Source organism: Patagioenas fasciata, chromosome 1 (assembly GCF_037038585.1).
Source record: "Patagioenas fasciata isolate bPatFas1 chromosome 1, bPatFas1.hap1, whole genome shotgun sequence".
In the NCBI taxonomy this organism is placed as follows: domain Eukaryota; kingdom Metazoa; phylum Chordata; class Aves; order Columbiformes; family Columbidae; genus Patagioenas; species Patagioenas fasciata.
In genome coordinates, this window is record NC_092520.1 from 206,301,942 (window position 1) to 206,324,434 (window position 22,493).

Sequence of the window (22,493 nt, forward strand, 5' to 3'; positions counted from 1 at the left end):
GGGAAAACCAGTCACATTATTTTAATAATCCTTGTTATGGAAATATCAGTCTATCCTCCACAAAAGGGATTTTTATTTCATTTACTTTACTATGAGTTTCCAAGATATGAACATATTTGCCTGAATTTCCTTTAGACACTGGAGAAAGAAAAAATACTATAAAAGGTCATTTGAAATTTGAATTACCCTTCTGTTGGATAGATGAATTATTGACCTGGATCAATAGAAAGGTGTGGGGAAAATGGATCTTAGATGAAAGTTTTAAATTTTAACATGCTGGAACTAGAAGTTTGCTTAGGAGTTTACATCCTTCCTTTGAGTACCAGAAAAGTCTAATCAATAAAGGTATCTGTCCCCTTTGGCCCCAAATAACAAATCTATTTAGGTTCCACAATGTTATTTAGGCCCCAATTTTCTTCCTAGTGAAAAACCGTAAGGACAATGATATTCCAGCAGATACCAAGAATCTAAACACTTAAGAGAAATTTTTATTACCAACAGCAGTCACACAGCTATAGGTTCTGAATTACCCCATGAAGGTGGCTCCTTCTTTTAATTTATAAACTTTGAAGCTTAGGTGATCTGTGCTGTAAATTTAAGCACTACAAATTTGGTCATGAGTATTCATCTCCTCCAGATTCATCAGGAGAAATGACTTTTTAATATATTTTTTTTTAATAATTGGTTATGAGACTTTGAAGGTATAGAACCAGCCAGAAGGGAACACTGGGTTGTGGAAATTACAAGGTATTTCCATAGACTCTATTTGGCCCTCCGAAGCTGTATCATAAATATCACAGACATCCAGAAAGATGGTTTGTGTGCTGAACTTCACAAGGAGTAACACTTCCCTGGTAACTCACTCTAACCATTTTTCCTTTTCATGTACTTGCTACTTCTCAATGGGTTAACTCAGTTGGAAATGATTCCTGTTAATCTATCGCCTTTGGAACTCCTGTTCTTACAAGAATTGCCACCTCCTTCCTTCATTTCCTGAGGTCCTGCCAAGCCTGAAGCTTTGCATCTAGCCAACAGATTTATTACAAAGGTGTCAAAATTAGCAGCCTGGAGCCAATAAGAAAAAGAAGCTCTGCATGTGTGTGTTCTGTTCAAAGGCATGGCAGATAAACTTTCTGGTGTAATTAAAACAAAACAGTTACAAAGACGCAACAAAGAATCTTAAAAAGGAAGAAACCTAAAGTTTTACTTCCTCTAGTAATTCAGATTAGCTAAACAATTCTCACATTGCAGGGCTTCCACTTTGATTTCTGGTGGATGCGGTGCAGCATTGCAGGACTCTGAGATGTCTCCAACTGCCTGGCCAGGATCAGAAAGTGGGGAGGAAGCAAGATGTGATGAGGCTGGAATGGGAAAATCAGGTTTGTCTAACTTCTGCTCCTGTCGTCATAGGCATTCCGCGTTTGCAGGAGACAGGAAAATACGCACTTGTGTTTTACTACCCTTAAACTGTGATCCAACGGACCATTTTCACAGATACTTATTTTAAATATATCAGTAGTTCCACTGAGTTCCTAAAGACTGGTGTGAACCAAATACTCTGTTCAAAGAAAGCAGTCTTAGCAAGTGCTATATGCTTTAAAGTATAAGATTCCCCTGGATTTAAGATGTATCTATATTTCCTCACTCTCAAGCCAGGACACATGCTACTTGAATTTAAGGGACATTAGAACAGACATTCACTAGGTGTGCCTTACATATCCGAAAGTTGCCAATAACACTGTGCAGTTTGTAAAGGAGCAAGGGGAATTCAACGACCAGCCAGCACTCTGTCAGCTACCAAATCCTTCTGAAGCCAGAGAGTGAAAAATTTATGGTGCAGAAATTGAAAGTCTGAAAAGACCTTTCACTGATTTAGACAGTTACACACCTAATATGCTGATATAACCTCCAACATGCTTCTTCCTATTGCCATGGGTAAATGAAACAAAATGTACAAATGTGAATTTTATTAGGAGGTTGTTTTTGTTTGTGTTTTTTAGGGTTTGTCGTTATTATTTGATTAGCATTCATGTAATACTCTTCAACTCTTTATGTCATCTCCAAATAATGCAGTGTCTTTGTTTTCCTAATATGTGCCAAAGAATCACTGACTGAGGTTCAAAAGCTATTAAGAGTATAGGAATATCTTTGCTCCCGGACTCTCAAGTAATAGTTGTCTTATTACACTCTGGAAATCTCCCCTTTTGCTTTTTTTTTTTCTTTAAGAAAGTGCACTCCTTCCTTCCTGACATGATTTTTTATGCATATTAAGTCAGTATTTGACATGGGTTCCAGGTGCTGGAGACATGTGATTATTCTCCTTTCCTTCAGACATGTTAGTATGCACTCATTGGCTTTGCATCATATCTGATGACTCTCTTGCAGATTCCTTGGATCAGCACAGTTCATGTTTATTGGCATTTGAGAGGTTGGACAAAAGACATATTGGCCCACAATCTCATTTGGGACTGGGCTGGTACAGAAAGAACACAGTCTCTTCTGTGGAAAAGATTATTTAATGATATCAGTTTGTAATGAATCACTGGCATGCTCAAACATAGTGAGCTAGATGTAGAGCATGATGTGAATATAAGATGTACAGGCTGGGTCATCAGTGGATAGGAAAAAATGGATGGAAGAGAGAAACTCAGTAAAACAAAGATTGGTCTGGATGCACTGAAATGATTTGGGACAAGAGATACTGGTACTGAAGACAAAGAATGCTAAATATTTCAGGGAGATGAGACAAAAACAAGATAAATTTAAGAGCTGAGAGAAGGAGAAGGCAGCATGAGCAAGCCTTTCATTCCAAAAATATGGCTTAATCTACTTGTAACAGATGAGCAGCCGTGAGTATCTGAACTCTTATCTCCCAAAATATCAGTTCTAAGCACACTGGATTAGCAGTGTTTACTATAAACTTCATTGTTGTACAGATGAAGGCACTTAGTACTGCATACTTCATCTTGAATATAAATAAAGGTTTAATTAACACTTACTGCTAGGTAATCTCACAAGCTGTAACAGATATCAACACATCTGCCTGAAATACCTTACTTTTCACAGAGCAAAAAGCACCTGTAAAACCTTGGTTACTTGTGCTTGCCTGTGTTAGAGATTTAGATAATTGTCAGCTAGAAGGCAGACAGTTCAATCTGTCACCTGTTGAGAAAATATTACCAAAAAATATCACAAATATTTAAAGACAGAAATTATCTAGATAAATGAGGAAGTAATCCAATATGATTTTAATAAATGAGATACACTTTCATTCTACTGAAACGTTAACATTTCAACACTTTTCAAGGAGCTGGTTCTAAAAATAATTTCTTGAAGGGACAAATCAGGTTTCTACTGAACTACATCAAGAATTCAAATATCTAATATACAACTTTAATGAGAACAGGTAAGCATATGGCTTTCTGACATCTAGGAAGAATACTGTTTAAATGCCACAATGTAAAATTTTTGGAGTAAATTGAAGTTATATCATATGCTTTTCTTGGGAGACATCCAGAGAAATCTCAATTTTCTGATCTGCAATTTATGTATAACTGAGTAAAACAACAGATTTTTCAGATCCTCTAGTTAAAGATGTTTATCACAAAAAAAAAATCAGAAAAAAATTGCTTTATGAACAAGTGATTCAAAAATCAACTTATATTAAACACTTTGTTGCGTCTATTTTCTATTCTATTCTATTCTATTCTATTCTATTCTATTCTATTCTATTCTATTCTATTCTATTCTAGTCTAGTCTAGTCTAGTCTAGTCTAGTCTAGTCTATTCTATTGTATTATATAAATGTAGATTCATAAAAATGCACAAATGTCAGTCTTGAAATCTAGTAGGTAGGAAAACAGAAGGCAATCTAAAGAACATCTGCATCTTTCTGGTTTTAAATCTTCTATTTGTTTGCAAGTAACAGTGACAAATTGAACATTAGAACAAAAAGTGCAGTTTTCTGAAAATCAATCAACATCAAAGATGTCAAACACCATGATTCATAAAACTTTAAAGACAGTAATTATCCTGAACTGCCTCTTAAATAATTTAAAAAAAAAAAAAAAAAGACAAAAGGACAATGAGTGGAATTCCTAGAAGCAGGTTATTAATGACAGCCAGTGGCAAGATGTGCAGAAGGACCATCCAAAGTGAATTCCTGACCTGAATAAAATGAGAACATAAGGGAAAAGTGCTAAAACTGCAAAAGGCCCTGCAGCCCTTCTCTTGTGTGAAGCCTAGCTATGTTACAAACCCACCAGAAACAAACAGCATCTCCTGCAACAAAGGTAAGGTTAACATTATGGGAAAACAAACAAACAAACCAAAACAAAAACAAAACAAGAAATTCTAGCAGACTTTATACCAACAATTTTCTTTGGACTTCTGTGTTCAAATTCATAGTTATTTTTTAATTAATTCATTATACATTGCATATTCTGGTCCTACCCATCTCTCTTAGGTACTGATCTAACACGGGAAAGTAAGAGTTACTCTTTCAGGGATTCAAGTTGAAAATCTTTTATCCAAACCATACTGATGTCAAATGAAAGATTCCTCCCATGTTTTAATCAGGCTATGGGTCAGATCCAAAACCATCAAGAAACACATGAGCTGTAACTTGGGAAAGAATAAAAATACACTTGCAATACAAACAAGAGAAAGGAGGTACATGTGATTTTAGATCTTTGATTGTTCTGTCTTGAGTAAACTTGGCAAAGTCAGTTCAACTCTGTGTCAGCAATCCCCACCTGACAGTGAATGTGGTAACTCTATTTAGTAATTTTGCTGTTTCTATGAGATTATAAAACCTTTCATGGGGAAAGCTTCTCATTATAGGATTGCATATTGCTTCGTGTAAAATGGCAGCAAAACCTGTGGACACTGGATATTGCGAGCATATAATACTTCTGCTGCTTGAACTACGTGATCCAACGATGAAGATTTGAGTGGAACTTAGCCTCATGTACCGCATGCTCACTCACAGCTATGTCCCTTATCAAGTTCGGTCTGGCAGAATGATGCAATTCTTAAGCCTATGAACTGTGCCTTGCAAGGTCCCTACAACATCAGTAGCCATTGTACATAATTTGACAACAGAACTAAAGGAGCAAACACACTCAGACCCCTGATAGGAACTGCACAGAGTTGCACATCACCTCAACAAGAAAACCTGGGGTAAACTCAGCCCTCCTGATTTCCAGGGTCATGCATCAGCCTGGTATCTCTACAGTGCTCCTCAGACGATTGGAGTGAAGGCTGTGTGCCCTTTATCTCCTACAAAAGTATAATGAGAAGTTCCTCTAGATTTATGTGACTTGGACATTAAGCCTTCCCCTAGGCAAACCTGTTTTCAGAGAATCTTTCTACAATCATTTTTCACATCTTTCTTGATGACTCAATACCAGCACAACTTGAAATCGAATACTCATAGTCTAGAATACAGATATGCAAAACCACAGACTACTTTTTGTTCCCTGGGACTTGCCATTTCTGAACACTTTTCTGAAATCATCACCTGTTACAGTCCAGAACCTAATGCACAACTCGTCCTGGCTCCCTGCTTTTTTTCCACATCCTGAGACAGAGCCACCGTGTCAGGCACTAAGACTAAAGGGTCTTCATCATTAGTGCAGTATAATTACTGATCTCAGAACCTGTCACTGCTCAGTACTGGCTGGCTTAACTGTAAAAGGAATTGAAGAGGTTAAATAGTATTAATATTAATAGTATAATATTTTCCATGGGCTAAGATTATAGGGTGTGGATTAAATCACACATTGAGCTCTGTGCATGTCCATGATTACATAACCAGGGTCAAATACAGATCTCAAAAACAAACAAGATGAAATAAAACCAGAAATACTAAACATTTGTCTCAACCCATGCCCTTATCTATGTAGACAGCAGTATTAGGCAAGAAGGGCACACAGATCTACAGTCATCAGCATGAAGGAGTGTCATGGCTATTGTTGAGCCTATTTTTGGTTTTCTTGGCTGAAATGAATAAATACCCAGCAAGACTGAAACCAGGGAAGCCTTTGGCATGAAACCAGAATGAATCTCAATTAGCTGAATGTATGGCAAGATGACTCAGTGTCATTGGAAAGCTGATACGAGACCTATGGGTAAGGATGCCACTCTGGGCATTCATCTCTAGGCACTAAGACAAAGGTAAAGAGGGTCTTTATCACAACCATAGCAAAAACTACAAGACTGTAGGACACATCCACTGTGGAAAAGCTCTCTATCTCAACTATGAGTGAGATAAACAGTGTTTGAGTTCCTGCTCCTCAAGCAGATTTGTTGTTAATTTCTTTCAGAATAGCAATGTACCCGCATTAAGCATGCATAACGGTTTGGTTCACTTCAGAAAATGATGAGTTTTATTTTGGAAAGTATTTAAACATCACACCCAAAGGTTTCTACTGAATTATCTTTGGATGGGACCCAAACTGGAAAATCTAACTGTACAGCAAAAAAAAAATCTGGATTTTTACTAAGCATACCACTGAAAAAAAAAAAAAAAACAAACAAAAAAACAAACAAAAAAACCCAAACAAAAAACAAACAAACAAACAAACAAAAACTAGCAGGTTTGGATAAAGACAGGGAGATGAGAAAAACAAGTTTGAATATGATTTGGACCAAACAAAGTTATAAAATCAAACACCATTTTACTTCAAGGCCATTCAGCAATCATGCTAAGATTACCTCCATCAGGTTGGGAAGTATTAAGAACCATCCCCAAATCTGTTCAAAGACTGCCACAAAGCAGATGCACTGTTACATCCATCATTAGGTTGTTCACTCCAACTTCAACAGAAATTTGATGGCTGAAGTAATAGAATACCTTAAGAAATTTGCAGGAAAATCTGCCTTAAGTTTTGAGTATAATCTGCTCATGGTTTGTTCCAATTTGTTTGACTTGCCTTTACCTGTGACTCAGCTAAACTTTCATATATACTTAATATAAATTATACGATATAAATACTTAAATAGAATACGAAAAGACAGAGGAAAAAAAACACAAACAAACAAAGAAAGAAACAAAAAAAGAGCACAGAACAAAACTTTCAAGTTATGAGATATAACATTCTTGATCATGAAGCTACAAGCAAGTCAAATGACTAGATGGATCATGCAATTAATGTCAAATATTAATAGCTCCCTTTATAGTCAGTGGAAAATACTTCCTTCAAAGAGTGATTTGGGTTGAAGATGGAAGGAACCTTCCACTAAAAAATAGTCATTTGACTTTATTGATTGAACTGAATGCCTGATAATTACTTTAATAGTTTGGATACATACAAGTGCCTAAAGTCATTCATGTGGAACAGCTTACCTAGAGTACAGACAACCACAATTTGAGAGCTGGAAAAGCATGGGACCAAAAAACAAAGGTAGGTCAACATTTTACAGAGACTTTTAGAATTTATCATCCTGAAACATCTGTGTTTACGACAATGTACTCAATCCTCAATCGATAACAGCAAAGCGTGCATTGTAAACAGTGGCACAGTTTCATATTAAATGTACTGACAGGAAAAACTCAGGAAGCTAATTTTATCACATCAGAAAATTCCCCAAATCGCAAAATCATTATTTGCTACTCTTAGAGATATTTGAACATCTGAATCAAAATACTCCGAAGTCAGGGTCTTTGGATTAGACATAGGAAATCCATTCCAATTAACTTCAGGCTTCCCACTTCCAAGTCAGTGAGTTACCAACAGTGTCTTCTGCAATGAGTCTCTCTGGTGACTAGAATGATTTTCAGAGGTTGTGCAGCTGCATTTCCATAATCCAGTTTTTAAAGCTCTATCTTGACACTGTGATTTCTTTTTCATTTTCCCTGAGGTTCGGTAAAGTTCAGCCACACCTCTTTATATATAAGCATAACTTACATATTTCTGCTTCATCTGCAAATCATGATTTCCCTCCTCAAAAAAGACACCAACTACATTGTTGAAACACACCCATGAGAAATAAAAATATACAGAACTTCCTATACTCGCGCCTGTACCACTGCCAATAAGGAAAGTTGGACCGAAAGGCCTGACAAAGCCTGATGTTTTATCTCTTAATTCATCATAGCTAGAAGCAGATACTATAAGGAACTGGCCTGTCTCCAACATACTAGCCCTTAAAATCATCTTGACGAGCATCTGCTTTTCTACATAATTTGAAAACTTTCAAATGGCACATAATATTCAAATATCAAATTGGGATGTCCAAAAGGAGTTGACTGCTGAAAAAGCCACTGCTGCAAAGATGTTCAACAGTCAAACAAGGGATGAAGTTCTTCTCGGGATGACATTTTAAAAGTATTTTTAATCATTATCCTTGAGAAATTAAAAAAATAAAGAAAAAAAGAATAATAAAGCAACAAAAAAGTCGTTACCCACGGTTAGCATTGTGGCTAGGCAATATTATAGTGACAAAGAAAGTATGTAAGTATGTAATATGCAGTAAGTTAAATCTTGTTTGGAATGAGTTGCCTCCAGTACTGGAAGCAGGATAGCTGCACGAGCATGGCTCTGAGCCCAGACTAATTAGCCCTGCTGAGAACATGTTAACATGGCTATTTCGCTTCCGGGACCAAAGCTAATACGGCTGAATGGTAAAGCATTATGCTATGTGGACAACTCAAATGCTTTTGGAGATAGATCAATTATCTACAGAGTGATGCATTACACAATATAGAAATACAAAGAATGTTAATGACCCAGTTATCCCTAACCACAGTAAAGCCATGGCTAGACTATTTCCAGGACTAGAAAAACACCTCCTAACTTTTACACATAAGCAGCTCCACGGCAGAGCCCACCAGAGACCCTGGAGTCAGAGTTGCAGAGCAATAGCTCCCTCCCGCCATTTCAGGAATACAAATTGCCTTAAAGCACCAGACAGAAGGCAAGGTCATAGCCTTGAACTCTGCTTGTGTTCATGGCTTTGGAAATAAATCACATTACCTAAAGGTGGAATGCAGGGTGTGTCTTGGGGTCTCAACTCAGGAGCTCTTAAAATGATTACATTCCAGTGTGTTTAGAAAGTACAGTTTAACCAAGAGGGCTGTGCCTAATTGCTATATTCTCGTCCCCAGGTACAGCGTGGTATATATGAGGGTAGAATGGCATACCGAAATAAAAAGACAAAGACCTCACTTGTTCCCAGTAGAACAAAGGCCGCTTCTGGATACTGAACACTTTCGGAAATATGGGAAAGCATCAGGGCCCAAAGTCTGATTTCTTGGCAGTTGAAGTCTTGGAAATCAGACTCCAAGACTGCAGATCATAACTTTTGCAATACATCACCAAAACTGTTAAAGAGAAACTTGTAACACAGCAAATACAAACCACTCTAATAATAAATAGGATTTTCATACTGCAGCAGAGAGACTACTGCTTTTGGCTAATTTCCATTCCATTCCAACAGAATGAGGCTGTAACTATGAAAAAAATGTGATTCTATATAGAAAACAAACAAACAAAACTCCAGTGACCTTCCTCCCTCTCCAAAACCTTTCTGTGGACTCCTGTAAGTTAGATTTTCATTCCTGACTTTATTTGAGGAAAACAGGAGGGAAACCTAAGTCTTTTCTAGGGCTATATTTGCACATATGTGAGCTTATCCTCAAACAGAATTACAATTCTATCATCATTTTGTGGCGGGTATGTATATAAAAATGTAGCTGATTTGCTATTTGACTGCAGAGGGCACAGTGCATGGATGTTGCTTTTTTTTTTTCTCCAAAATCTGTCTCAGTGTGTCATGATTCTCTCGTGTCTTTAACTGATGCAATCTGGTTCAGTAATATGGGCTTGAAGACAATGTAGCTGTAAAAACTTACGCCTGCATTTCAAGAAATAAAAATACACTGGTTCATGCTCTTAGGTTCTGGTGTCTGTATGTAATATACCTATGTGTATCTGTGTGTGTTTTTAAAAACAAATAAATGTTGCTGGCTAATCTTTGATAGTATTTTTTTTTTCTTTTTACTTATGACCTTGCTTGAAAAGAAAATGAATATCCCAACAGATTACACTTATGTAAGTTGGAACACACTAGAAGTACTATCAGGTATTACACATAGGCCAATGATACTTTTTTTCCCTCCCTCAAACCAAAAATAGGAAATGCTGTTTGCCATGATAAATTACACAACTGGTTCTGAAAGTGACTGTTGACAGCACTTCCTCCCAATTCATACTGATAACCCCTAGTGATATACAGAATGCAGATGACGTAAATCTAAATCAGTGCTATTTAGTGCTACAGTGGCTACATTATTACAATGCATGCTTCGAGATGGTAAGAATGGTCTTACAAACAAGACAAGTGACATCTGCTTGACTTTGGGCAAGGAGCGGGCAGCAAGAGCATTGTAATCTTCTGGGTCTGAAAGCAGCTGGGAAAAGGGAATGCTTTCCAGAGAATATTTTCCCTAAGGGGGAGGATCAGTGAGAGACCATATTGTTGAGCTGTTGAAAATTAGCCAAAGAATAGGCTGCATTGACTAACCTTCTTATTAAAAACAGTCTATTCTAATTTCAGTATGTGTCTCTGGCATTAATGTACAGGAGCCCTAAGGCACAGTGAGGTGAAGAGCAGAAAAAAATTTGGCCTACACCAAGCAAAGGATTTCAAAAGTTGTTGGGCTTCTCCCATTCACTATTATTCTATGTTTGCTAGAGAAAGAAGGCAACGGCTTGACTTTGTGCAGTACAGGTCACATTAATGAGACAGTGCAAAGAGAAATTATTATGTTATCAATTGTTGCAGCCAAAAACGTTGATCACCTATTGTAGAATTAAGCATATCAGATGTTTCATGTCAGAGCACAGATCCAGAGGATCTTAGTCCTTAAACAGAGAAGTCTATTCGCATATTTTAATTTATATTAAATATCCATAATAATTTTATTTTCATTGTGATATTTAGCATTATAGTTGAAGTGGGGTTTTCTTTATTTGTATTTACAGGTAATTAAGACAAATGTACAAAAAAACCAAGACTGAACTTTCAAGAGAATTCTGTATCTACTGGGAAGTGCTCAGTAAATAAAGAAGACAGTGCAAAATTAACATTAATAATAACCACCTTACTTAAAATTTTCCATTGTTTTACTTTGTCTATTAAAAATAAAATTCAAGACATCTTCTTCCCATTAACATGATTACTCTACAAATTCAGTCTCGTTGGAGGTATGATTACACGTGGTCATTAGGATTTCCTTACAATGCTTTTGCTTTTATTATGATATCTTATCTGCTTTTTTTTTCTCTAGGTGAAGGATGCTGGTGATCTCTAGCTAATATATCTTAGTTTACTATAATCTCTCATGTGCCTTGGCTTGAAAATGTTGTCTACCAACTTCTCCGAATGCATTAAGTGCTTTCTCATAATCAGCAAATGCCATGTCTAGCAGCAAATCATATATGTTTGCATTTCCATTCTGCCATTAATCACAGTGCTGTGAAATACCCAACTAAAGATTATCCATTCTTTCGTCTGGCTAAAAAACCTGCTAGAAAACTGATTTATGAATGAGTTTTTGTTTTCTTAACATTTTAGGTCAAGGACAGAAGTGTGAAATGGCTGTGGTCACTGAAATCTTGATTGCTAGGAGTCTGCTGGGCTGCAGAACAGTCTAGATTTAGTTATTCATACATGTGTCCTCCATTCTTTGTTTTTCGGTGTGTGTCCAGTAAACGTTCTGGGTGCTCTTCTCCTAGACACATTTTACTGCAAATCATATACTCTTTTATTTGTTTACTAATATTCAAGCTTCTTAAAAAGATCCTTTTCACTGCCAGTAGATTCACATTGCTCAGAAAATGCAAATAAACACAGACCTGAACAAAATACCACAGAAATGTACCTGTTTTTATTATGGTGGTGATGCTGATATCTAGTTCATCAGTAGATAAACATTTGCTCAAAATTTATATTTACTAATAAGATGACAACTTTGAAGTCCCATTTTCCTAATTTGTTCCAGTCATTCCTGGGTACTTGGATTCACTGAAGACTTAAGGAAGGGATGGGAGCACCTACACTGCTTCTGTTACTACAGTACTGTGGGACAAAGAAGTAGATAGAAAGTTTGACACATAAATCAATAGATCCTTCTGTTTTAGTGGGAAGAAGATATTAGCAAACCCATTAGACTTCTAAACAGGAAACTCTATACTGACTGCTGTCTTCATATGCAGGAATGAGTTTATCTTCTCATTACCATTTGAGGAGGCTTCTGCCCTTGACATAGATGCTTCTTCAAAAGAGTGCAGCTCATGAAAATCCAGGTTTACAGTATGAATACCATAAGGGCAGAAATCTTTCATGAGGGTGTGGCAGAATGCAAGCCCCCCTCTCTCCGCCTCCCCTCCTTCAGTATGGAGGGAGTAGGCACATCTCCCTCTCTCTGCTACTTGAGGCTAATAGCTTCTTTTGTTTGGCCCAGAGCACTCTGGCCAGGGCCATTAGGATAAGGGAGTGCTGAGGTGCCTACAGCCAGTGTGGGGGATGTTTGGAGGCTTCAGGGGCACCTCACAGCCAGTGTGGGGGTGCAGAGAAGCTTCTAGAATGCCTACAGTCAGGTCTGATCAGCCTATAAAAAACGGGACTCTCATCGAGACTCTGCCCATTGTTGCGGGTCTCTCGGAGCACGAGCTTACCCACTGCCACCGAGAGCACCCCCTCTCTGGGATGGAGACTCCGCTTGCCTTGCCGCCACGTGTGTGAGTAAAACTTCTCGCAGGATTGCGAGTATATTTATACTTTCCGTGCACATTTGCACGTGTAACTTCCTGTGCTTAATACAAGCACGTATAAAATTATTTCCTCGCACAATCGCGAGTGTATTTTCCTCCCGTGCTTCCATATAAGCACGTGTAGTATTCCGTCCACATTTTCACGCGTAAGTAAATTAACCCTCACAGGATTGTGAGTGTATTATAAATTTACCCTCGTGGAATCACAAGCGTACACTTTCCGTACTCACTACAAGTACCTGTATCACTTTAAGAATAATCCCGCACTGTGTTCAGGCAAGTGTGTACTCTTTCCAGACTCAGAGATGGTTCCGGCATTGTTTTGGGTGAAGCCATGTGCACGTACACTGCGGACCGCCTGTTGTATTAGTTGCTGTCCCTTAATAATTTTCCTCAACTGATATCCGAACCTTTATTTAAGTCACTTTTGGAGTGCTAAAACCCTGTTTCTCACCGTTTTAATAAAAGTTGTTTTGGACCCTGTTGTCCCTTGAACTAATCTTGGGGTGCCTCCGTGACAAAGGGTCAAAACCATGTATAATGAAAGAAAAAGGAGTAATCATTTAAAGGAGGTCAGGCACTAACCAAATGAAATTTTTTGCAGTGCAGCAGACCCCAGGACCAGGGTCCTCTTGGTCAACAGGTCAAGGACTGCACTTCTTCCCAGAGGAGGAAGCCTCCAGGCAGATGTGGGTGTAGCTCTGATATTGTAGACATTTTTTAGCCTTCTCACCCCGACTGATTATCAGGAATGTGCAAAAACAAATGATTGACTCCAGCTCTCAGTAATGCCCAGGAATGATGTACCAAGCTAGGTTGAAGGGATGGGTTTGTATATTCCTCCGTTCACTGGGCACTTTCCACAAAAACCCAAATACCTTGCCACTGTGTAAACTTCGACAAGTCAATCTTCACTGAAAGCTTATGAAACAAAGTAGGTCACTGGTTCATAACTGAAGGTCAATACATTGCCATTTACACATGGGATTACCGTTTATAAGCGTATTAGCCTTTCTAGAAGTGGTACACATTCCATATCAAGTCTGTTTTTCAGACAAGTAAACTTCAAACAACATTAGTAGTCTATGTTCAGAAAAAAATACTATAATGGCTCATTGGGTCACAAAACTATTTCCTTCTCACCTAAAGGGAAAAACAGATTTCTCACAGAAACAAACCTTTTTTTTTTTTTTTAAAGAATAAAAAGATAAGATTTCTCACCTTACAAACTCTCCCAACTCGGGAAAGGATTGTCTTGTCAGACGTGCCACTATCTTGTGATATTTCTCGGAAAAAGAAGTAGATTTTGTCATCATCTGGATTATAGGTGTCCGGGATGGGAAATGTTCCAATGAATTTTGCTCCTAGAAGTTCCCACCAAAAAAATATTTAAATTGTGAAGAAAAGTCTTATGCTTGATACTAAATTTCTGTTTCAATATCTGCATTTGTTGTGCATCTTCCAGTAAACCAAAAATATAATTGTATAGACACAGAGTATCAAGTTTCTTACTAACTCCATGCAAAATCCACCATTGATTCTGAAGTACTTATTTGTAGTGTGATGTTTTTGTGTATATATTTTACTACCACTTGCATAAATACACGGCACTGGTTATCACTCTCTGTATAAAAGTAGGATGACTTTTAGCACAAAGTATTGCCTACAAAAATCTATCTTATTGCTTTTTTCACCAATATCAAGCTAAGTAGAATTTCTCAAATCACACAGTAGAATATAAATTAGTTTAATTACACATTGCAGCAGTTATGAGTACAGAAATACACTACTGTTTACTACAGAAAGCTTGCAAAAAATCAATATAAATTATAGCTTTCCCAAGTTAAAAGTTTTCTACATAACTGTGCTATAACAATCTTACTGACTAGATCTACCAAATCCGACATGGTGCCATGCCATACCCAAGTTAGCACACCAAACTCCACAACTGACTCGTCGGTCTTAAGGGCACTGTTCCTTGTTATGCCTGAAAACATTAGCTATATCAATGTAGCTGTCAGTTTGGGTTATTTAAATTTCCTTTTTGCTAGGAGTGTAACAACATGCTTTACCCTGACATGCTGAGCAGTTTTACTATTTCTGGTCTTTTCCAAAGCAACTTTGACTGTCTCTGCCTGAATCCTATAGGCTCGTTGATCGGGTTAAGAACTGAATACATGTTCTTCACTGTGTTCATTGGCGCTCTTGTTCATGATCTCCTGTCCTGCTCTACCTGCTCACCAATTGTGGTGGATTATTTTGTTTATTTGTTTGGTTGTTGTTTTTCTTCCTTTTTTTTTGTTTTATTGTTTTGGTTTTACTTTCTTTTAAATTTTGCACTAAAATCAGTATTTAAAGGAGTTCCAGGAAACCCTGACTGCAGCAGAGCAGGCAACAACTTTCTGGCAAAAGTGAACCAGATACATGAGTAAGTGATTTTTAAGATATTCCCCAATGCGCTACAATAGATGAGCTCTTTTGAGGGCACTTGTATCAATGCTGTTTTTCTTTAAACAGAAGTGGTTATACAAATACAGTGTAAAGAGACCCTTGACTCTAAAACACATTCTTTCAGCAATAAAATACACAGTCTTTGTCCTCATGAGCAGACAGGCTGCGGTAGAAAGCAATGGAAGGATGGCGTAAAGTGGCAGAGCAAACAGAGCACCCTGGTGATATGTGGGGAATACTATTATCAGCTTTTACTGTATCTTCATGCCTTTGTCTTTTTTCTAATTGTTGCTTTACATTAGCCTTGAGGAATTTTCACCATGAACTCTATAGTACACACAGAACAAAAAGAGGGTCCTTGATTCAAAAGTTCACAGTAGAAGGCCTGAGGCAAAATGGGATGTGTTAAGTGCTGAATGTGCACCTTCATGACAGAAGAGTAAATTTATGGGTAAATTTATGGGTCAAAATAGCCACAGTGCTGCTTCCATTTTAAACCTTTCTGACACTGGAGAATGGTGTCAGTAGAAAAATGAAATGATGCAGGCGTCAAGCCCTATAAATTTAAGTTAGGATTTCAATATGAGTCTAAAGAAAATATTCAATTACCCCTCAGAGTCTGTAAGGCTACTTCAAAGATTAGATCTCTAGGCGTGAATAAATACATAAATATGCTTCCAGTATGGTTTCTTAAATATGCAGTTAGCTAAACAGTCATTTAATAGGAAAACCTGTGAAATACTTCTATAGCATTCATTTGAATTTCACATAGATTTTTTTTTTTTAAATCAACATTCACAGAACAGAACTCTAAATAGATGGGGTTTTTTTAAATTAAATTTCATTGCTTTACTTGGCAAGTCAAATGAAAAAACAAACGGCTAAATACCAAGTCCTAGGATGCATTTAGAAGAATCTCTAACAAATTAAAGGAATATGAATATTTAATTATTTTAAATCACAATGGAAAACACTGAAACTGAAAGTTAATTTCAAACAAAAATACACTGTAAGAGGTATGAAGATAAAGAGACAGAAAACAAGTAAATATGATCTGAAAAGCACATTACATTCTGCAAATGAGATCTTTGTCTCATCTTTTGCAATCCATCCATACAACATAGAAAAATGTGTTTAAGCCTACTGGGAATCAGTTTTTTTTGATTATTTGCATGGTAAACAAATTATACAATGATGATTTTAAATCATTGTTTGTTTTCCCATACACACAGAGGTCTCTCCTAATTGCTTGAATAGAAGGTCTTCCCACATACTACTTTCATGGTCAGAATTTATGTAAACAAAACAGGGGGCTAAAGGCATCCTGATCTTTGACATTAGATGGTACAACAAATTCAGGTGTTGCACGTGCTTTTTGAAACATGCTCTTGTGGCCTAGTGGGAAGAGCTGTTACACCTTGTCCTTCACTGATAGATTTGCTGGAGTGGTCATTGTTTGCTGTTACCTGCCAGCTATCACAGCCTTCTAACACCAGCAGTAGTTTTAGACAGCACAACCATGCACGGCTTGATCAGAAGTAAGACTCATTAGGCTCAGAAAAAAGAGGACAACAAAGGACTAGCAAATCCCAGAACATGAATAAATGAAAAACTAACCCAAAACTGTGAGAGGCAGAAGATCTTTGCAGTTGGGCTGCCAGAAAGAAATATGGGGCATGATAAAATGCAAAGGAAGTGCTCATATTTGTCTTTAAGCACCTAGAAGTCAAGCTCATCCAGATCTCTCAGGGAGGGACTGAAGGAACAAAATCACAGTGAATAATCCTATTTTAAGACAGATTCTTACAATAGGTGGGGTGAGTCACCCTCTGGAAATGTCACCTCTGTCTGTAAATTACAGGCAGAGACAAGCATAACGGTTGAGCTTAGACAGGATGCTAACTTTTGCCTTTTAAAGCTAAGTGAGCTGAATCCCATCCAAAGTTCGCAGGATATAAAGAAGTCATTGCCTGTGAGTCTTTGCCCTGGCAAAGACAACTAAATTGCAATGAAGATCAAAAAAAAAAAAAAAAGATGGATGTGATTCAGGGAAGCATTCATTCCAATTATGGCTGTAGCTTCCTATAAATGAGAGAGGAATGTGCAGCTGTTTAGTTCATGCCTGTATGTAGGGCTTGGGTATCCTACCACAGGACAACCTCCTCTGCCTGCTGGGCTGAGGCAGGGTGGACTTGGTTCCAGTGGGCAGCTTTGCCATCCGGAGCGGGGCCACCAGCTCCACATGTCTCATCCTTGGCCATGGCCATGCCCAGGGGTGAGGCAGCTCCGGTCAGTGATTCTGGTAGCATCCGATTCTTCAGCTCTGCAGGAGAAGGGCTGAAGTCTGAGGAGGGGCAGCATCCCATTTGTGTTCAGTGCTTCTGCATGCAGGAGTATGAACCTGTGCAAGCATGAGTCATGGGAAAGATTAGCTGCCTTCCTCCCTTTCTCCTTTGTGGAGCTGCTATTCAGTCATTGAGATTAAGACGTCTTAATTAGTCAAGATAGAGATGCCCTGCAAGGAACTGGAAGGTATCCTACGCATTTTTCCCTTATGTTTTGTCTTTCTCTCCCTTCTCCCAGGAAAGGATAATCCTGTTTCCAGAAAGAGAATAAGACTAAACTTTAAAAATATTAAGGTGCATTATAGCAAAACTTTCTCAGCCCTCCAGAAAAAAAAAAAAAAAAAAACAAGCGATACATTTTATGCTTATCCTAAGTAAAATATGAGTCATGCCTGGAAATAATTTATTTCTAATTGTACAATTACTGAAGTATGTACAACCTTTCCTGGAGGTATAACATATGCTTGGCAAATGGGTGGTAGATTTACGGAAGAGGGGATTCAGATGGGATGGGAGTTTTACACCTGAAATTAAGTAAATATATATATATTTTTTATATACCAATATCAGCTGAAAGCACAAATGTATGCAATTGGTAACATTACACAATAAACTAGAAATACATTTGTTACCCTATGGCTTCTTGTAGAAATGATCCCATCATTTAGAATTGCACTCAAACTTTTCTCCAGCCTTAAAAGGACTGTTTCAAACTATTAAAAGCACCTAGTTTATATATATGCCTCTTAGTATAACACTGCATGGATTGTGTATGAGAAGTCTTACACAGAGCATGGCTGTAGATTTTTATATGGCTGGAAACAAGGTAAACCTGAAGAATACAAGGGGTCTTCAGTGTTTATGTAGTGTGGGGTAATTTTCACGTCACAGTCTAGCACACTAAAGCACTAAACCCAGACATATTAATATATTATTCTCTGTAGAAAACTTTCACAAATAAAGATGCTTTAAGTGAAAACAGAGTAAAAAACACATCTAAAAAAAAAAAAAAAGAAGAAAGGCAGACACTTCTACACCAGCCTCCAAACTAAAACACATCACCAGTTCTCAAACCTTTAGTTAATCTTGTGTAATTATACTATTCCTTTGCCTTAAACTGTTCATGAAGAAACATTAGTAGCACAAAGAAATCTTTGGAACTGGATGTTTAAACTGTAAGTTCTTTTGGGCTGAGAACTGAACCCTGTGATGCTCATCAAGGTGAACCTATACTAATGAAAACACCAGATGCTCCTCAGGACCAGACTGCAGTAAATCTTTCTTGTTAGGATATTATATCATCCCTTAGGAAAGCAGCTACCCCAACCATCTTTCCATGCTGAGCACCAGCAGGCTGCCGGTGATAAAACTGAATATTCAATTTCACAGGTAGTTGCCATTAGAGCAGTTGTCTGCTGGAAGGACCCATTTTGGTCCCTATTGCTTACAGCCAATTTCTGGTCTACATTGCACAAGGGATGTGTAGAAATAGAGAAATGTGATAGGAAATGTGGGACAATAAAGGTTTTGAAGATAGAAGATGAAAGTGGGGTAGGTCAGCAAAATCAGGTGTGGAGATTTTTCTATCTGGCCAAAGGACTGTTCCTATTTGGAAAAGTAAAATGACTTTAAGTGTCTTCTCCTTTCCTACTCATCTCCCAGCAGAAATCCTGAGGTTATGGAGTTATATCTAGACAAAAATGCAAGGAACAGCTTAGGAGAAGGGAGAGAAACAGAAAAAAAAAAAAAAAAATAGAAAAAGAACACTTCCTCTGACTGAGATCTCAAAGAGTTAAGAGGCAAAATTATCCCTTTCAGAAGTCTCTGCTGGGAAGACAACTTAACCCTGTGGTCAGCAGGCCCTGGCTTTACAATACACCCACAATAGCTACACAAGCCCCCTGAATCAGGGCCAGCGTTGCCACATCTTTAAAGACAGTTGACGGCTAAAAGGGGGATGCTTTAATTGAGCAGGGTTAGGTTGTGAGCTAAGTTTTCCATGTTACTCTGTGTGTGGTTTGAGACTGGCTGGGTGTAAATGCAGTCAGTTTTTTAGAGGGTTTACTAGCTCAGAATGTTTTTTAACAGGCAAGAAAAAACAGTGTTTTCCTTGGGAAGCTATTTTAGGGTGCCCTTAGTGGTTTTAAATGATCCTCACAGCAACAAAAGGTATTTTTCCCCCTTAAAAAGGAAAAGAAAAAATAAAGACCTCCTACCTAAAAATATGGAATTTCTAGTCTGTCATTTCAACATGCTATAGGGAACTGCTTTTAACAAGTGATCGGAAAAAAGGGCTTAAAAAATTATTCCAACAAGGCTGGAAATAAAAACATTTAAGTCATGGTATTATTCCAATTACAGGACTATATACAGATATATAGATCAAAGACAGGAAGAACAGTTAGGCCTTACACCCCTAGTCTTTCCTTAATTAGCATTTTTACCCCTGTGTCTTTTCTCATGTACATTTTTGTTCCACTGAGCTTTTTTTAAAAAAGCCTACGTAATCCAAAGATACCATGATAGAATATCTATATTTATAGTAATTGGACATATATTTATATAAGAAAGGGCTTATTAACTTCAGAGAGGAAGGGACAATGCAAATGACAACAACATATGTTTAGGATCTTACCAGTAAGCCAGTAATGTTCAGAAATGTCAGTTCTGATGTAATGGTGGTCGTGAGAAGGGCCCAGAGAACGTGTTAGAGCAGTGTCTTTGCCAAGGAAATCAGAAGCTGTTCCAGCATAAAGATATTCATCTGCAAATGAAGAAAAGAGATAGGGTTTCTACAGCTGTGGAGTAAACAAAATTAAAACTATTTGTGTTTTGTTGAGGGAACAACACCTGCATTTAATTGACCTATAAAGTAATTTAATATTTTAAAGTATTATTGACTTATATTTTAATGGGATTTGGGATTCTGTGAAGCTACTTACATTTAAATAGACGTAATATGTGTAATTATATGTCTGAGAAGTGAAGGAGTCCAAGTCAAATTTTCAAACCTTTTAGGCTCTCAGAAAAGTAAGTTTTCCAGGCTTTAAGGCGTACTGGGCCCTTAAGAGTATAAAGTTATATTTGAACTGAGCATCTTGCCTCATGAGCACTGACCATGGACCTGGGGGCTCTGGAAGAGACACAACCATCTATCCATTCAAGCTTTAATAGCTCTTGTGTCCCAGACTTGCCACAGCAATGGTTTTGCTGCTCCTGGGCTTGAGCTACTGAACATGATGGATGCTTCACTATGGGAACTTCACAGCTTGGCCCTTTCCTGGCATCGGGATCTCCATCCAACACTTCATTCACAAAGAGGAATTTAGGTACTATGGGAATTCTTCTCAACTACGTAATGCATTAGTGGTAGGAATATGGCTACAGACCCAGTTGTGATCATTTTAACATGGCAAGTGGTCCCACTAAAATAAATGAGACATCTTACTTGAATAAAGCAGCCAGAATTTGTCTCACAAGGAAACTATATCTATAATACAGTACAGTGTGCTTGCTGCAATTGCAGTTTCTATTTAGTCTTTTGCCAGCATGTGCAATGTAAAACTTCACAATCTTAAGAATTGCACAATATTTTATCTTTTCTTTCAGATCACAGTACTTTTCTAAAAAGAAGCGAAGAAACAGTAACACTGTAATTTTTTTTAATTTTTTTTTTTTTTTTTCAAAATAACAAGATAGCTTTATTGGTTGGAGGAGTTTGTTTTTTATTTAAGGACTTACAACAATAAATCCTTGGAGTTTGTAAAAATAAAAAAGGTTAACTTATAAAAATCTATATGATACATAAAAATCCCCTTCCAGGAATTCTTTCTCCAGATTTTCTGATACTCTGGGTGGGAACATTTCACAAGATCTTTTAGAAAGAAGTTCTTTGTTGAGAGTGAATGCAGAATAAATACCATTCAACATAGATGTTTGTGTTTTCATTTGCAAAAGATGTAAATGACTTAAAAAAATAAGATCAAAGGGAAAAAAGAAAAGAAAAACAAAACCACAACCCACAATCCACAAGCACTTTATTTGCCAAAAAAGATCTATCAGCTTTCTTTTTACCTCGTTATTATTGTGACTTATGTATTATTTCCATGACAGTATTGGAAAACACATCTTTCAGACAGCATGTCGCCTTTGTAAAGAAACAATAGTGCATTCTGAAAGGTATTTGTCATAATGAGGAATGGGCAGGGTAATTGGTGTTTGCTAACTGACAGGCACTCAGTGATCAATAAATCTGAAGGGCCAACAGAAATTCTCCATCCTTGCTTAGGCTCTGCTGACAAGGCATTTTCAGCACTTCTCTCACTTTTTGATATCTCTCATTCCAAGTTCCAGTTTTGTCCAGAACAGTTTTAGTGAGCAGTAATTTGTAATAGAAGATGGATGATGAGCAGGTGGTTTTTCAGTCAGAAAGACTAGCTTTTCACATTTGTCTGTGGAATTTATTTGGGGTGAAATGATGTGTGGAATTCAAAGAGAGATTACACATTTTTACGAAGAGTTGAAATTTTATTAACCTACATATATGAATGAAAATATAGTGAAATATTTTTAGCTCATATACTTATAACGGTTTTCAAAGTGCTTTCTGAAGGATACAAATAATATTTATGGCCATTTAGTAGGTGAATAAAACTAAGCAGAGAGAAGTCACATGCCAAAGATTGCTCTTCTCATTGGTAGCAGAGATGGAACTGCATCCCAGTGCAGTATCTTACTCATGAGCTATATTGCTCTTCTAGTATTCTTGGGAACAAAATAATCATCAAAAGATAGACCAAGAACGCATCCTCTGGTCAGGTCTGTAGCTCTTTGCAATGTCTATTGTACGTTATTGCAAAGCACTTGACAGCAGGCACAGACAGAGAAGGGATACTAGAAACTCTGACCATTACTTTTA

At 37.4% G+C, this 22,493-nt stretch overlaps 1 protein-coding gene across 5 annotated transcripts in view; it reads right to left on the reverse strand.

The window, feature by feature from the left end:
• The window catches only part of SEMA3D (semaphorin 3D), a 142,973-nt gene that overhangs the window by 39,299 nt on the left and 81,181 nt on the right, over window positions 1–22,493 (reverse strand). For all 5 annotated transcript variants that reach the window (XM_065839042.2, XM_065839023.2, XM_065839050.2 and 2 more), the window contains exons 7-8: window positions 20,211–20,339; window positions 14,001–14,143 (exon numbers count right to left, since the gene is read on the reverse strand). In XM_065839042.2, the coding sequence (XP_065695114.1) occupies window positions 14,001–14,143; window positions 20,211–20,339 (272 nt within the window). The remainder of the gene's footprint in view (window positions 1–14,000; window positions 14,144–20,210; window positions 20,340–22,493) is intronic.